The sequence below is a fragment of the Nannobrachium achirus genome, assembly GCF_963921795.1.
Source record: "Nannobrachium achirus genome assembly, chromosome: 9".
In the NCBI taxonomy this organism is placed as follows: Eukaryota; Metazoa; Chordata; class Actinopteri; order Myctophiformes; family Myctophidae; genus Nannobrachium; species Nannobrachium achirus.
Window position 1 is genome coordinate 35,994,072 of NC_137818.1, and position 17,080 is coordinate 36,011,151.

The 17,080-nt window shown below is 44.1% G+C and overlaps 1 protein-coding gene across 1 annotated transcript in view; it reads right to left on the minus strand.

Moving 5' to 3' along the window:
* Positions 1–12,228, minus strand: part of magixa (MAGI family member, X-linked a) — a 31,543-nt gene extending 19,315 nt beyond the window's left edge. The window contains exons 1-12 of the mRNA XM_080732719.1: positions 12,182–12,228; positions 11,700–11,937; positions 10,536–10,652; positions 8,765–8,884; positions 6,368–6,541; positions 6,027–6,231; positions 4,804–4,874; positions 4,429–4,596; positions 3,442–3,611; positions 2,454–2,541; positions 1,799–1,988; positions 587–1,241 (exon numbers count right to left, since the gene is read on the minus strand). Coding sequence (XP_080588845.1) covers positions 587–1,241; positions 1,799–1,988; positions 2,454–2,541; positions 3,442–3,611; positions 4,429–4,596; positions 4,804–4,874; positions 6,027–6,231; positions 6,368–6,541; positions 8,765–8,884; positions 10,536–10,652; positions 11,700–11,937; positions 12,182–12,223 — 2,238 coding nt within the window. The 5' untranslated portion in view covers positions 12,224–12,228. The remainder of the gene's footprint in view (positions 1–586; positions 1,242–1,798; positions 1,989–2,453; positions 2,542–3,441; positions 3,612–4,428; positions 4,597–4,803; positions 4,875–6,026; positions 6,232–6,367; positions 6,542–8,764; positions 8,885–10,535; positions 10,653–11,699; positions 11,938–12,181) is intronic.
* Between the last annotated feature and the right edge of the window lie 4,852 nt (positions 12,229–17,080).

The window sequence follows — 17,080 nt, forward strand, 5'->3', positions numbered from 1 at the left end:
CCCCCCAGGCAGTCAAACTTCTGAACTCCAAGAGAAAACAGCCTGTTCTCCTCTCATTAATCCACCCCACTAGGCATGAAAATGAATATGCATTTCTATGCATAATAATATGAATTCTTAATATGAACTCTAGATATGCATACTATACACTTATGATATAGCAGTTGTATGCTTTTTATACAATTTTAATTGTCTTTAAAGGGGCCCCACCATGCTTTTCAAAATATATATTTTATATAACTATTGGTCCATAATATGGTTTTATACAGGTTTTAGGCTTGGATATTGACATTTCATGGTCTCTAATTCCAAGCCGTTTCAGACGCAATACCAAAATGAACAAGGAAAAAATGAAAAATGTGAAATTCATGGTGGGGCCCCTTTAATCAGGTTATCCTGATTTGAATTAATTTAGTTTTAGGATTTATTTATTTCGATTTAGGTATTGAGTATTGCACTATTCCTTCTGTTGCTGGAATGACAAAAAAGAAGTCTTGATGTTGATCGCGCGCGCGTGTGTGTGTGTGTGTGCGATGCGAGCGTGCCGTGCACGTGTGCATGTGTTTGTGTATTGTTAGCGTGTAACCTGTGTGACTGTGAGTCCCTGCACATCTGCTCCATTGATCTTCAGTATATGGTCCCCTGCCTGCAGGGAGGGACACTGCTGTCTGTCCCACACCATCTTCACCAACACGGCCTGTCCCCCCGGCCCCCCCGCCACCACACTGAACCCCAGCGCCCCCAAGTCACTCCTCCCTATGACCACTGGGACCAGCTCTCCAACAGGCTGCTCTGGGGCCGAGCCTGCCCCCAGAGGAAGCGCCCTGCCCGGGCTGGGTCTGTTGTTGCAGGGGGGCGGTAGAGGAGGTTGCTGGTGGTGATTGCTGGCGGGGCATCCGTTAAACCCGCACGGGGGGGTGTCCGTGGGGGCAGTGAGGGTGAGAGTGGTCTGAGGCATGGGGGGACGCTGGGTGGGGGCGGCGGGAGAGGTTGTCGTGGGCGTGTGGGCGGTGCTGTGGGCGGCGCTGTTGGCGGCGCCATTGTTGCTGGGGGCGTTTGGGTGCACGCTGCTCTCTGGATGTGGCAGCGGCAGGTTGGAGAGTGTGTGGGCAGCGGAGGAGATCATTGGCAGAGTGGAGGAGGACAGGTCGCTCTCCGAGGACTTGGAGCTCTGCCGTCGGAACAGTGAAGAGGAAGAAGGGGCAGGGAGAGAACTGGTGCTGTAGGCAATCAGAGACGTCCTGAGAGGAGAGGAGAAAATATTCATTGGATTATTTATATCCCTTCTTTTTTTTATCACACACACATTTATTTGCCCTGGCTGAGGAGACATATAGAGGGTTGATACAGCAGTAGCTAACCAAGCAGCACAAGCTAAAATGCAACTGCACAGTGCCAGTGTGAATATTTTAAGTCATATATTTTATATGACTTATATATAAACAATATTTTAAATGAAATACAAATATACAGCATACACTATAAATATATTTCTTAATGTTTAGTAATTAGTGTGGTTGCTATAGGCAACAACACAGTATTGTGTTCGGTCAGAGATTTCTTTTACCAGCAAAGTGAAAAACGTTTTGACTGATGTTATCCGGGTTATAAGGCTGGACATCTTGGACAATATAATGTCCAATCAGAGAGGATTGGTCACGCTTCTCTTGACATCACAATATATAACATAAATAGTAAGACGGAATTCAGTTCCAGTGGATTCCTCGGGACTCGCGTCAGTGCAACCACACTTGCAATTTCCCAGAATTGCACCTTTGGAGTTATTATTATATTTTACCTATGTGTTCCACTGTTAGACAGACCTCCATCAGAGTCACTGTGATTGGCTAAGGTCCTGTCAGGAGGAAGAGGTGGAGGCACGGAGGCCACACCCACAGTGGGCGGGTCTGGGGAGGTTGGTGTGGCCGGACTCGCGAGCCCATTGGTCAGTGGCTGAGCAGCATATGAGGGTGGAGTATGAGCTGGTACTGAGAGTGAAGAGAGGAAAGCCATTAAACTACAGTTGACAAACAGAGACAGTCCAAAGCAGAACGTTGTAAATCGTCATTGTCGGGCGGAAACCTCGTATCTCCAAGTTTCAAATGTGTACGTTCTTTCGCAAAGTAAAGCCCTGCTTCATCGTACAAGGCCGTCGCACAAAAGTAGTGAAAACAGCCGATCTAGCCGATCTGCACACAACGCCTCGCGGTGCGAGGCGTTGTGTGCTTGTAGATCGGCTGTTTTCACTAGTTTAAATCATTTTTAAAATGAAAAACGCAAAACGAACGGTTTTGGACATACAAGGTTTTCACCCGACAACGACAAAATATATATGGAAATTAAAACTGATTCTGTTCAGATTACACTGTACTGTAGTCTGTCTCTACTCTTATAGTGCAGACTTTGAAAGGACAGAACGTGTTGTGTGTCCAGGAGAGAACGAATCATGTCACCTGTAGCGCTACTATTAGTATCCAGAGTGCGACTGTAGTTGAGGGGGGGCCGGGGAGGGATGGGGGGCTCTGTCGGGGTTGCTGGGGTCTAGATGAGAGATAGGGAAAGAAAGAAAAACAGAAAGCCATTAAATTATGTCCTTTAACTAACGCTCGTCATGTGTCGCAATAACGCCACGGCGAGCGTTAGTCAAATCCTATTTTGGCCGCCTGTTTGTTTGTTTTTCGCGACACTATGAGACATGTAGCCGTCTTTTACACAACACTGCGGCTGGAAATAATGAATGGATATTATTCTATAAAATCGCAAAGTTAAGGTATTTTGATGGCAGGGAACAGACAAGCCTAGATTTGGCAGTAAAAGAGTGGAAAATGCTTCTGATTTAATTATGAAGTATAAGTGATTAAGTACCTATAAATAATTGGCCTCTTACTTTACATATCGTATTAGCTCCATATTCAAATGTCAATTGAAAGGATGAGTGCCTGCATATTGCCAAGTTCTTGCTGCTAACAAGCAGTCCAATTAGGGGTTGTCAAAATAACAGCAAAGAAGCCAGTTTGTGAAAGCGCTAGGGGTTAGGTAAAGTCTGAAGAGGTGAGTTTTCAGACAGCGGCGAAAGCGTGTGATATAGAAATCTGACCTTACTTGTAGGTGCTATGCAACTCATCTGTTTACTCAGAACTCCCCTGTGGAGCTAACAAGGCTTATTTGGAGTTTAAAAGGGAGCCCCTCATTCCAACCGTGAGCTGACAATGTAACTAATATTCTCTGCAGGTTCTATGGGTATTTAAGTGACAGATTAGGGAAATTACTCTTCAAAACATGTCTATCTGCCTCTGTCTATCTGTGTGTGTGTGTGTGTGTGTGTGTGTGTGTGTGTGTGTGTGTGTGTGTGTGTATGTGTGTGTGTGTGTGTGTGTGTGTGTGTGTGTGTGTGTGTGTGTGTGTGTGTGTGTGTGTGTGTGTGTGTGTGTGTCTACTCACTGTGTCCGGTGTCTGTTTGGGACATCCATCAGGGTTGTATAGCATGGGGTAGCCTCTCCTCAGGACCACATCCACACTTTGTCCCTGAGGGACTGACTTCAACAGTTCTACTACCTCCTTATGAGAATGCCCCAACACACAGCTGTCATTTATATACACCAGGATGTCAGCTGGGGAGCGAGAGAGAAAAGAGAGGGTTAATCAAGGAAGCGGGTGTATAAGAGAGATTGACAATGTGACAATGTGGATCTTGGATTTCACACGGCCAGCCTTTGACATCAGTCATCTATGACATATCTATGATGTGTGACTCAAAATTTGGGCACGGTTTCAGTCCAAAATAAGCCCCATTGTCTTAAATTATGCTTCCCCTAAAGCAACAAGAAATCTTGTGAAATAAAATGTCACCAACCAATCATCAAGGACGATGATACACGAAAGTAGTAATTACATTAAAAGTTAAATATTTCCAAAAAACAATATGTGAAAAATGGTCAAACTTGCCGACATCTGGTATGCAGTACTGTATGTGTATTATGTATATTATGTTGTGTTGTAGTTGAGTCCACCTAAAGCAAGTCCAAGTCAAGTCCAAGTCCAAGTCCAACTCATGAAAAGCACCAGCAGCTAATGTGAATGGGCTCCTCATATTATGGGTACTGTATAATTCAATTATTTCATTGCATTGTAGTGACTCTTGACTCGAGTGGACTCGGTGGGGGAAGAGTCCCGAGTCCCTTAGTCCGAGACCGAGTCGAGACCGAGTAAAATCATGGGCGAGACCAAGACGAGACTGAGTCAATGAAAATTCTGACTCAAGACCTGACTCGAGACAACTGGAGAACTACAACCCTAATATTATGTGAATGTATTTGTCCACCAGAAGGTACTGCAGCTCAACTATGCACCCCTCTAGGTTGCCTTGTTATTATTGGTAGTAGTGATAGTACTAGTGTTACTTGTAGTACAGTGTTTAGTAATAGTTACCTGTATTTAGAACAGGTGGACCTCCAGGCGTGACACTATACACTTGGAGGAACTCTCTGGGTCGACTTCCTCCTACGATGTTAAAGCCAAAACCTCTGGGACCTTTAGACAGACGAGTGTGGACGGAATATCCCATTAACAGACTGGGCTGGTCTGTAAATGTTGGTACTAGCAGGTAGAGGAGAGAGAGAAGATTCTATGATTATAGATGGAAGTACAAGAGAACAGGGCACGTTAGAGTAAGGACAGCAGGTTGTGAATGGAAGATGCCTTTTACTGACTGGACTGGTCTGAAAACTCAGGTACTGAACAGACAGACAGACAGACAGACAGACAGACAGACAGACAGACAGACAGACAGACAAACAGACTTACATTCATTAGTAGTTACTGTCTCTCTGCTCTGGGTTCGGGGGTCCGACCAGCTGGTGGTCTTTGAGATATGACTGAAAGACAAACGTTATTATAATCATCTTCATCGGCTACAATCTACTCATTTTAACTCACTTAGCGCCGAGCGACTTTCGGGGCGACTAACTAATGATGGCGTTTAGTGCCGAGCGACTCGGAGCGACTTTTATATAAAAGCATTGTTTAAGCTTTTAATTTGGGTTGATAGACGGAGCGGAACGGTTAGCTTACCTTCGACTAGCATACAGATGAAAACCGTGAAAAAAAAGGATACGATTATGACGTCACCTTTAAGCCATAGCTTCCTGTTTACGTAGGCCTCTGTTAGCCGCTAGGCTCAATGCAAACCATCCGACCCTCACGTAGCTTCACTAGGTCGGATTTTGATTCGGAAACTTTCTGTGTGGCATCTATATACGTTCCGATGCCCATACCAATGGTGGTTTGAGACGATCAAGCACGAATTGAGCAGTATTGAGCTCAAATGGCGGCCCGCGGCCTGTCCATTGAATGTCAATGGAGAGCATGTCATTGTACCATCCTGTTATGTCATGAACCTTGTTTTTTATTCTGACTTAACATGGGACCATGGAAAGTCTATGAGCTATGGCTCACTCTAGTGGTCATCTTGTGGCATCTGCAGGCACGTGTACCTGTTTATGTAATGTGATTTTGGGGATTCAATATAGCTATTTCCTGGCGTTATAAGCGCAGATTCATATTGAAATCTGGCTCGCTCGGCGCTAAGTGAGTTTTAATAGAACACTGATCACTGTTTTTGTAAACCAAAATTCAGTTCAGATTTTATATATAGAATAAAACTAAATAGCAAGGCGATGAACAAGAGAAATTAGGTCCTCAAAGGAGGTAGCGGCAAAGTTAAAAACGTGTTGTGGGTGCTTCTAGGATAAGTGGGATAAAACTTGAACAAAAGTAATAATAAAAGCCTTTGGCTTTTATTATTATGAAATAAAGTACACTCCTTTTTTAAACTTTTTTGAGTGCTCGGATCTGTCCTCTTTTGTTCAAAACTAAACAGCATTTTCTTGTAAAACCAATAACAATTCAACTACATTGTATGTAGTTAAAGTCAAGTTCAACTTGACTACGTTGTATGGCTGAAGTTAAACTACATCAAATGGTTGAACTAAGTACAACTAGTCCACATTGTGTACAGTTGAACTCACTCTATGTAGTAAGGCTCTCCTGAGTCGCTGTAGGCCAGCTCCCAGTTCTCAGGCAGGGGTCCCCCCCTGTCTCTCTCTCCTCCTCTGCTTGTTGAGATGCTCCCTGCTCCGTTCTCTGCCCCCCCGATGCCCACTCTGGACGACTCCCATGATTGGCTAAGAGGCAGGCCGGGGGACGGGGCACTGCTGACACCAACAGACCCTGCTGTCAATCAACAGAGCGTTATTAGTTAAATCTGTGTGTGTGCGTGTGTGTCTGTTCAAACGATGCTACATGTGTATTGGCCAAACATTGGCACAGGGTTCCATTTGTCTGTGTACAATAATGAGTGTGTATGTACCAGACAGTCCACTGTCTTCCTCACTGTTCTCTCCTTCCTCTACAGCTTTCTCCAGGTTGCTCAGTGACTTGCTGCGTGTTCTGAAGTTCCTCAGCAGGTTTCTGTGTTCCTGGTAGGTGATTGGTGGACTCTCTGGTCCTATGTGGACCGGCCGGGGCGTGCCATAGTAGTTCCCTGAGATCGGACATGAAGAGTCAGTCAAAATCAGTCATGATGATTTCATAGAAATTGTAGAGTAAGCAATGATCTGTACTAGAAAGACGTCTGGTTTTCTATCCTAACAGGGTCTTCAACAGGGGGTCCGGGACCGAGTTACTACAGGAGGTTCTCCAAATATTTGTGTGATAGAAGCTTTTTTTCTCCATTTCTATATTAACCACTTGAGCCCTAGCATCCATATTTTGAGAACTTTGAGTACAGAGTGAAAGGTCAAGTTAATAAAGTATTGACGGTTCAAGTGGTTACATATCTGAAAACAATTTTACATGAACCCAAAATACACTGATGATTGTGCTGTCAAACGATGAAACTATATGGTATCTATGGGTTCTGGGGATCCCTGCTTCATCTCTCCCTCAACTAAGGGGTCCTTGGCCTGAAAACGTTGAAGATCCCTATAGAACTCAGAATTAGAATGCCACTAATGTGGGCCATACAGGAATAGGTCTGGTAGGGGTGAGAGAACACACGCAGCCCTGGTGGGCATCTGTGCTGATCAGTGGCGTAACTAGGGGGTCGCAGCCTACGCATGCGCATTGGGGCCCATGACGTCCAGGGGCACACGCCACACGCAGGTCGGAGGAGAAAAGAAAAAAGAATCTAATAATAACAATGTATACAGACGGAGACCCTGTTCTGTCCTGATCTGCGGCTTCTATTTCCTGTAGTAGGCTGCTACCATTTCAAAATAAAACATGTGTTGAATGATCACATTACAAATATCCAATACATTGACTCTTGTTTTGAAATGTCCACTGGTATGACAGGAAGCTATGACAGGGCCCCTTAGTGCTGCTGACGGAACACAGGCTGAAGAGACGTTCTGACTTCTTCTGAGTAAAAACAACACTCGGGCATTATGGAATAGGTCTATAAAGTTTCAACACAAGAAGACTTTGGGGCAACAGTTAATATTTGCCATGCTCTCTAAAACCAAGACAATGTGGAATATGGAACAAAACGTGCCCAACTGATATTGTTGTTGTTGACTCGTCATCCTCCTTACTTTAGCAGGTGAGTTAAGTAATTAATATAAATAATGCTGGTTTGCAGTGATGCATCGCTGTCAATTAAACTGTGTGCTGTCATTAATGTAGGCCTAGTTGTCTTAATGGGTGATATTTATAATGCTGTTTTGAAAAAAAAAAAACGTTGTGGTGATGTTTGTAGTGTTGTTGTATTGGAGTGCCATAGGGAAGTTCATTAGCACCAGAGAGAGATGGAGACAGTGAGACACTACTTTTGGGCTACATATTGTCATGAATTAGATGGCTAGTGTAGTAGTGTGTAGAAGTCTTCTGTTGGAGCCTAGTGTCCCACTTTCGCGCTGTCTGCATTTGCACTGTGGAATTTAGTCGGCGCGGGGGGGGGGGGGGGGGGGGGGGGGGTGTTGTTGTTGTTGAGGGGCACTTGGTGAAAATCTCGCATCGGGGCACACCAGGGGCTAGTTTCGCCACTGGTGCTGATTCATGGGGTCCAGCTCTTCTGCTTGTAGTTGCTGAGTTGTTGCAAGGAGCCCCTGACAGCTAGTCTCTAGTCTGTCATGCTAATGCTATGCAAGAACTCCACTCATTCGCTCTGTACTGCCCTCTGTACTGCCTCTGCAGTGTGGTAATCCTCTCTATTCCTAGATTTACAGGCATCCTCAGTTTCCTGGTGAACCATGGTTTGTCATGATAAGTAACCTCACTATGGCATTTTTTCTTTTTTAATGATTAATACTAAATACATTTTCTTAGGTACAAGAACATACAGATAAATCACCAAACAAAAACAGACACGTAAAATAAAATACTTAACACATCGGGTGCCCAGGATTATTCAAGATTTAATCGGCAGTTGCCGATTAAACAGCTATGCCGATAGAAACCTGCAATTTTACCTCTCTCTGCAGATCCATGGAAAAAGTAATCTGAGTAAATGTAATTCGAGTATGTCCGGTTACAATATATGTTTCATGATAGTATTTTCTTTCACTCGGGACAGAAAAATGACAATCGCGGGCATCAGTGCTTTTGTAACGGCCGGTAGAGAAGGCCGCAAATGTTATTCCCAATTGAGCAACATCAGTCATGTTTGTGCTGCTCTCACAATCGTTCTCGAAGTGGTTCTGAGTGATAAAGGATGATTAACCCTGATAGGTAATAGCTATTAGTTTGGCTAGCGTTTGATTCTTACCTTTGAACTTGCCACTCTCCAGCAGGGCTCCTGACTCCTCCAAAGAGAAGAACTCCTCAATGGAGACAAAGTTGTAGTCGACTCCTGAGATCTCCCCCTCTCGTGGCAGTCTGGTTGTACCTACAGGACACACGGTGACATCATCATTGACAAAATAGGTGCATGCTTCAGTTTTCCATGTTGTTGTTGCTGTTTTTCACCTGCCTTTTTTTTACTATATATATTTTTATCCCACGGTTTTTGCAACCCATTTTTCTCACCCAGTGCCAACTACCTAACCTGTAGTCCTGGTTTACGCTCTCCCCCTGCCTCGCCAGGGGAATTGGGGAGCACCTGTGACCTGGCTGGCTAGGGGGAGGTAGTATAGAAACCAGGACTACTGCATGTTTTTGTGAGGGCATCTACCCTAGGAGACACAGGTTGCCTGGTTAATAAACCAGACCGAACACAACAACACCCCCTGGCTGTAGTGGTGTTGTAGTACGGTCTGGCACCGATCCATTGAGATTCTATTTCCTCAACCAGCTTCAAGGGTTGGCCAATCAGGGTTGTATGCTTGGGGCACGTGGTTTCTGTAGGCTTGGGGCAAGGGGCCCCTTTCACCTGCCTTTTAAAGCATTTTTCCTTCAGGCTTCCCTCAACGAATTTCAGCCTAGAAGGTACAGGTAATCTTACCTTTAGAAGTTGTTATTATCTCCCCAGAAAGTAGTTATTATTATAATTTTTTTCCATAACAGGCAATCTTGTCCATTCGCCCTACCCGACCTCGGCAGAAGCTATTGGTTATATTGTTAATATCCTTATTTCTCTCGTGCAAAAATAAATGGTAAATGTATGTGTCCTGGTACATAATGCCACTAGTCAGTAAACAGTGTCTATTGCTCCACCATTAAGCATCAAATTCTGGGCTCTGGGTACAAGGATTCACTGCGGGCCCCCCATGAATGTTCTTCATAGGGGAAGGGGTTTAACCCATTTAGACTGGGAACGCATTATTACGCACTATTTTGCTTTAACTATTGGAAAAATAGCAGATATACAAGCACTTTTTCATGTGAAGGACCCCCAAAATGATATGTATTTGGCCACGGACCCCCATCTGAAAATATTTAGTTCCAGGGGACCAACTAAAAGCAACATTTATAGCAGATATACAAGCTCGCAGCGCGGCACACGTGCCGCACTGTGAGCTTGTATATCTGCTATTTTTCAATAGCTAAAGTATAAAATAATCAAGACCCCTCCACCTTGGGCCCTAGTAACTCAGTCCCACTTTCCCCCTCCCTTGTGACGCCCCTGGTCGGCAGTGGTCGCGAGACAAGATTTCAAACGTCCAGCATCCAGGATCATATTCTGCAGCCACGAGATGCTACAGTATACAACCATCTACATGTTGGCCAACACACTGCTGGTGGACAGAAAAATAAGTACAAGGACCAACCCCTCTTTACAGGGTGTGGCATCTATGTGGAACAAGTGCACCTAATACTGCGTAGCAAAGGATGCAAAGAGGCATGCCCATAAAAATAAGCCCACAAGGCCATAACCCTACTTTTACATGCCCACAGCTTTGCATCCAGGATCATATTCTGTAGTCACCAGAAGATGCACAAGTAAATCATCATCGGACATTATGGAAGCCTGTGTGCATGCTTGTGCGTGTGTGCGTGTGTGTGTGTGTGTGTGTGCGTGCGTGTGTGTGTGTGTGTGTGTGTGTGTGTGTTTATGTGTGCGCGTGCGTGCGCACGCTCGTGCATGCACGTGTACGTACAAGGCACAGCCCTCAGGTACAGGTTCTCTCTGATGAGCTGTTGGAGTTGACTGTCCATGGAGGATGGAGTGAAACATTTACTGAGAAATAACCTGAGGTCTTTACACAGAGATAGACCTACAGAGAGACAAACATACAGATAGGGACAGAGACACAAGGAGATAAACAGGGAGAGAGAGAGAGATGGTATTAAACAGTTGAATACAGAACCAACCCAACACACACAAGAAAAAGCTTTATAACAGAAAATGTAATTTGGCATGAACAGGCCTATAAATTGTGTCATGAATCGATCCAGGGAATCCAGGGGGGGGGGGGGAGTCTATTGTATGATCTACACTTCACGTTCGTTTTGGCCTATAACTCTTGAAATGTAGAGTTATAGGCCAAAACGAACGTGAAGTGGGCCGTTGTAGCACCACCATGAGGAGATTTGAAAGATTTGGGATGGAGGGTTGCCTTGCCATGTAGGGCTACCTTGACTTAAGGCTTGAACACATTTCCCCGACTTTTTGAGCCGATTGTGCTGTCGCCGACCATTTTTGGCGCTCAACGACAAAAACAGCGGTCTGCCGCAAGATCGGGCTTAGCTCACTGAGGTTTTGCTTGTTGTGCATGTTTTTTTTTTCAAACATCGGTGAGCGATGCAACTGTATTTTACACAAGACCGCAATTGGAAATAATGGATGGCTATTTTCCTATAAGATCGCAAAGGTAAGCTACTTTGATGGCCGTGAGCAGACTATAACGGCCGGACTACACCAAGCCGTTTCGCGCGCGTCAGTGCGTATGCGTGCGTATGCGGGGCGCGCGCGCGTATGTGCGTTTTGGATAGATCCAATGTATATCAATTCAGCCGGCTACACCAGGCGTACGGATAGCGCGAACCACGGATACGCATTCCCTAAAAATAGGATCGGTTCTATTTTTTAAGCACGCCTATGCGTTTTGTAGGCCTACATATAGGCCTACTATCTGGTCTTCCTCACATATACTCCCTCCTTGGTGTAGCCTGGAGCGTTTACGCATACGCGAGCCTCTTCACGGACAGTACGCGCGTATGTGCACATTTTTTGGTGTAGTCCGGCCGTTAAGAACCTAAATGGCTGTAAAAGAGTTAACTACTGTATACAATATAACTAGACCCTTTTCTTGTAGACTCACCTGGCGAGACAGTCTTTATTCTAATTGGATGAGGACAGGAGTTAAGGACCCCTCTGACATCTCCGAGCGTCATGCCCAGCACAGGCGTCCCGCCTATCTCTAGGATGACATCACCAACTGTAGCTCCACCCCCCGGGGCAGCCGTGACGAATGGGAACTCTCCATAATCTGCCCCGCCGCCTACAGCCAAGCCCAGCTCCCCTGAGGCTCCGCCCAGTGGAACAAAGCTCTCTTGCACCTGAGAAGGAAAGGAAGGAAGGCAGGAAAGGAAATAAGGAAGAAAGGAATGTAAATGAAGGAAGTAAACACAGACGTTTGGTCCAAGATGAAAATGAAATAGACATAAAATGTAAATATATAGATATTTATATATAGGACAATTATTTATACTGAATATGCATCCCATTCTATTATGTGAAATTTAACAGAATCATAGATCATATTTATGTTTATGTTTATACTATATGACAGAGAGACAGTACCTTGGAGCGCCAGTGCAGCTTCTTGACTGTGGCTTTAGACATGATGGCTGTTCTGAAGGACACAAGATAACTAGTTTAGACAGTGGTTCCCAAACATTTTTATGTCAAGGACTCCCAAATTGATATGTATTTGGCCATGGACCCCCATCTGAAAATATTAGGTGCCACTGGACCCTCATACAAGATTTGTGTTGTAAAGTGTTGAAAAATGGTTTTCCCCCAAATATTTCAATTTTTTTCCAGATATTTTGAAAACAGTCAATCTACAAGCTCATAAACCGTTGCATTGTGAGCTTGCAGGTCGTATATGGGAGAACCCAAAGAAAATGGGAAAGCATCGGTGTCATTTTTGAACATTTATTTTTTAATCTTGAAAGTGAACTACTGATTCAGTAGGCATTTGTAGAATCGGCCTCAGGCCTTAATGGGTTAAAGTGGTTAAAGTGATTTTGATGCTGTTGTCAGGGTGTGGGGAAAAGCCCAGCCTCAGCGCTGTCAGACTGAGGGAGTTCTCAATAGGGTGATAATAACTCATGTGTAGATACAGTGTGGGTCAAAAAAGAGGAAAAAGAGATCGAGAGAGTAATTCCAAACATACAGAAGTTCTATAGCAAGAAAAAAACAACACAAATAAATACCTCAACACAAAAATCACAGAAGCCAAAGTCCTAAAACACTTAAAGAATGGCAGAATAGAGCTGGAGTCAAACAGTGTTCACACACTAATTTGTCTGGGGACCCCCTGGAACCCCCTCAAGGACCCCAGGGTCCCTCAGCTACCCCTATATCCACTAATACACAGAGATGGAGATGGAGAGATAGAGAGAAACAGAAAGGAGTAATGTCAGAGCAAAAACTGACAGAAATATTGAAATGTGTATACATCTGTGTATGCATGTAATCGTGTGTGTAGGTGTGTGTGTGTGTGTGTGTGTGTGTGTGTGTGTGTGTGTGTGTGTGTGTGTGTGTGTGTGTGTGTGTGTAGGTGTGTGTGTGTGTGTGTGTGTGTGTGTGTGTGTGTGTGTGTGTGTGTGTGTGTTTGAGTGTGTGTGTAGTCATTCTACTAGTGTACAGCAGATGGTAACACTCAATGGGGAGTCTCACACACACACACACACACACACACACACACACACACACACACACACACACACACACACACACACACACACACACACACACACACACACACACACACAGCCTAAGACTGTTACATACAGGTCATGCTTCTTCATGCTTTTTTCATGCTCCATGTTCAACATCCCCCACTGACAGGAGCCACCCCAGCCCATACCGTTTAGTTGCTGTCGAGCAGAAAACTCTCCTCTCTCCATATAGTCAGCAAAACTGTGCACGCACGCTCCCTGGGTGTCAGAACAGAACCTCTGCCCCCAATATTTTGCATGGGCCTGTTATAGCGCCACCAGGAGGCAGATTTATGCAAAACAAATTTTTGGACATGGACAGTACTCCTACAGATTTATTCCATCCTGATTGGCTAAGATTGGCTTCCAAATTATGAACAAAATGCCTGAAATCATGAACACAGTGCGCGATTTCTGTGAAATATTGAACACACATTCCCACTAGGCCGAAGAAATGCCACTTCAAAATGTTCAAATCGGCCTCATGGTGGCGCTATAACAGGCCAATAACTCCACCGATCAGTGTAAAACTTTTTATGCACACTCCCTAGAGCAGTGGTGCTCAACCTTTTCAGGCCGCGATCCCCAAAATAATCATATTTTAACTGGGGACCCCCCCCCCAACCTGACAAGCACTAAGAGTTGAGGCATTACATTTTCTATAACACGGTTCTATTGTGAAAATAGCAGATCTACATGCTCACAGCGCCTTGGGTCGCGCGCCCCCACCGCCCCATATTCTTTCTGAGAAGGGGTCATGCCTCTCACGCAAACGGACATGCATTGATGCCAAAACCCCTCAAGTTCACACCTCGCCAACGTATATAAGCCTGTATGCATAATATCAATAGACCTGTATAGTAGGTGTTGAGCGACATGCTCAACACGTCTCTATCGCCCCAAACATTGAATCACCAATGCACCACTGGTGTGCTTGCTGCACTGGTTGTCAGGCAGCTGATGTTGATCTTCATGACTGATGACAGGTTTTGTATGTTTCTCTTCATAATGAATTATACTGAATGAGCTGTGCTTGCATATCCAAAGCAGGTGCTGGGTGGAAGACCATAAAAAAGGAAAAATATAATCAATCAATCAATCACCTAGGATTTCATGCTGGATTTCCTAAGCTACATGATACTGACCTGCACTGCCTAATGAATACTTGAATTTTTTTAGGACCTCTTTTAATTCACATTATACAGATTTTAACATGCTGCCTTGTCAGGCTTTTTTAGCTGGTAACAGACAGCCCTACTATTATATCACCCTCTATGTTGTTGTTGATGGACTATTCTTGCTGACACAGTCTGATCATGTCCTGCTGTGACATTTTCAGTCATCTAAAGACAAGTTGCTTCTCTGATTGTCCCTACACATCGCAATGCACAAGCATTGTGTTCATTGAATGTGTTGTTTCAACCACAATTTCCAACCCTATTACTGATGTCTTTCCCATAGAACGAAATGCAGATGTGACTTTAGTCACTGTTACTATTTAAACACTAGCCAGTTGAGCAGTCTTTGTCACTGAATCTAATTGGAATTGGGTCTGCTCAGCATTTATATACATTCATCCACAGAGAATGAAAGGCTGTTAACTACTTAATTGTACCATCCATCTTTATGTTATATATTCATTATGTTTCTCCATTCAGGTTTTTCCTTTTATTTGTCACCTGTCTGTATACAGTATGAATATGATATACATATGATTATATGATATATGAAAGTCAACTTGAAGAGTCTTAGTACTTGCTTGCGAGTGATAGATAATCCAACACATTGCAATTCTTTTCCAAAGTTATGTTAATTAATGTATTTTAAAGTATACTATGAGAAATGTCGCAGCTTGTCTCTGTCTGTCTGTCTGTGTCAGTCCTTCCTTCAGTCAGTCAGTACACATTTTTACAGTCTATTGGTTCCCTTGTCACTGTGACATCACAGTGACAAGATGTAGGGGAACCACTCTTAACAGAATGGGTTTGCTGCTCTGACATCACACTTTGGCTTCATGTCCCTTTTATGCAGATATATTTTATGCCCATATATAGTCGACAATGTGATGTCAGAACATGCCCATATATGCATGGGCATTCCCAGATCACACTTGCAAATGAATTACATCCTTGTCCGTTTTATGCCCATATATGGAGATCCCTGTCCCAGTGTCATCAATATTAAGGGCATATCTGGGAATGCCCATATATGGGCATGTTCTGACATGCCCATATATGGGCATTCCCAGATCACACTTGCAAATTAATTACATCCTTGTCCGTTCTATGCCTGTGGAGATCCCTGTCCCGATGTCATCAATATCCCCCTTGGGATAATAAAGGTATCTATCTATCTATCTATCTATCTAAGGGCATACCTGGGAATGCCCATATTTGGTAATGCCCATATATGGGCATGTTCTGCCAATCTCAACAGGCACTGTTGAGATTGGGTAACTGGTCCGATATACATCACAGGCCAGATAGCCAAGAATTTGGCGCATGTCGCCCTGAGGCGTCTTACTAGTACTAATGAAATTAAATTGGTTAACAACACAACATTGACTCAATAATTGTGTGCTCGCTGAAAGCGAGCACACAATTATTGCACACATGTTATTGCACACATGTGCACACATGTTATCTTCATTATTTATCTATCAAATTCTCCTCAAAATGACGTAAGACATCTATCAGTCAAGTTCTCCTCGACAGTACAAAGGCAATGAGGTGCAGCCTCAAAGGCAGGGCCCTTAGCCAATGAGGTGCAGCCAAAGGGTAGATCTTTGTGCCCATACATGGTGTTACATGCGAGCCCACACTGTTTCGTAGGAACAGTATTTCTAGTTTAGTTATAATGTTTTTGATTATGGAGAAAGATGTACTATGGGAAATCTAAAAATAAAGCATGAAAATGCTATACAGTGTATATACAGTACATGCCTAAAGCAGTGTTGGTGTATTGATGCCGTAAAAGGTTATATAATTTGTCTGAATGTGTCGTACTGTATAAGTCATTACATTGCCTGAGGAGTCGGACCATAGGTCAGGAGCCTATCTAACTGTCTCCATATAGCGGTAGTAGGGTGAGGCAGCTTGATGTACTGACGCTAGTGCTCTAAGTCACAGGGACGTACCCCCAATCCAACCCTTGATGCTGAATGCAAGGCATGGAAGCATTGGATGCCATTTTTAGAGAAGGCTGAGAAGCCTTCTGCCCCGAGGATCTCGCATAACTCCCAAGTGTGCGCTTGTTTTCCCTTCCCAGGCGGTCTGAGGGAGCGGTGTTGTTAAGGGTCGCAGCTCAGATAGGCGTACACGTTTATTGCGACCGTAAGGTCGCAGTTTAGTATCAAAACCTCCACCGGCCGTCCGTCACGTCACACGTCACACCTTTGCCCTGCTCATATCTCCGCATCAGTATGACATCACACTGCTGACATCAGTATAAACCTTTGTGTACGTTGCTGTGGCAAGTCTGTTGTTGCTGGTCTGTTAGTGTACGTTAGCAACCACCTTAGCAACCATGGTTTTACCCTAGCAACCAACTGTTTACCCTAGTAACCAACTGTTTACCATAGCAACCATGTTTTTTTACCCTAGCAACCAACTGTTTACCATAGCAACCATTTTTTTACCCTAGCAACCAACTGTTTACCATAGCAACCATGTCTTTTTTACCTTAGCAACCAACTGTTTACCATAGCAACCATGTTTTTTACCCTAGCAACCAACTCTTATATTGGTAAAACAAA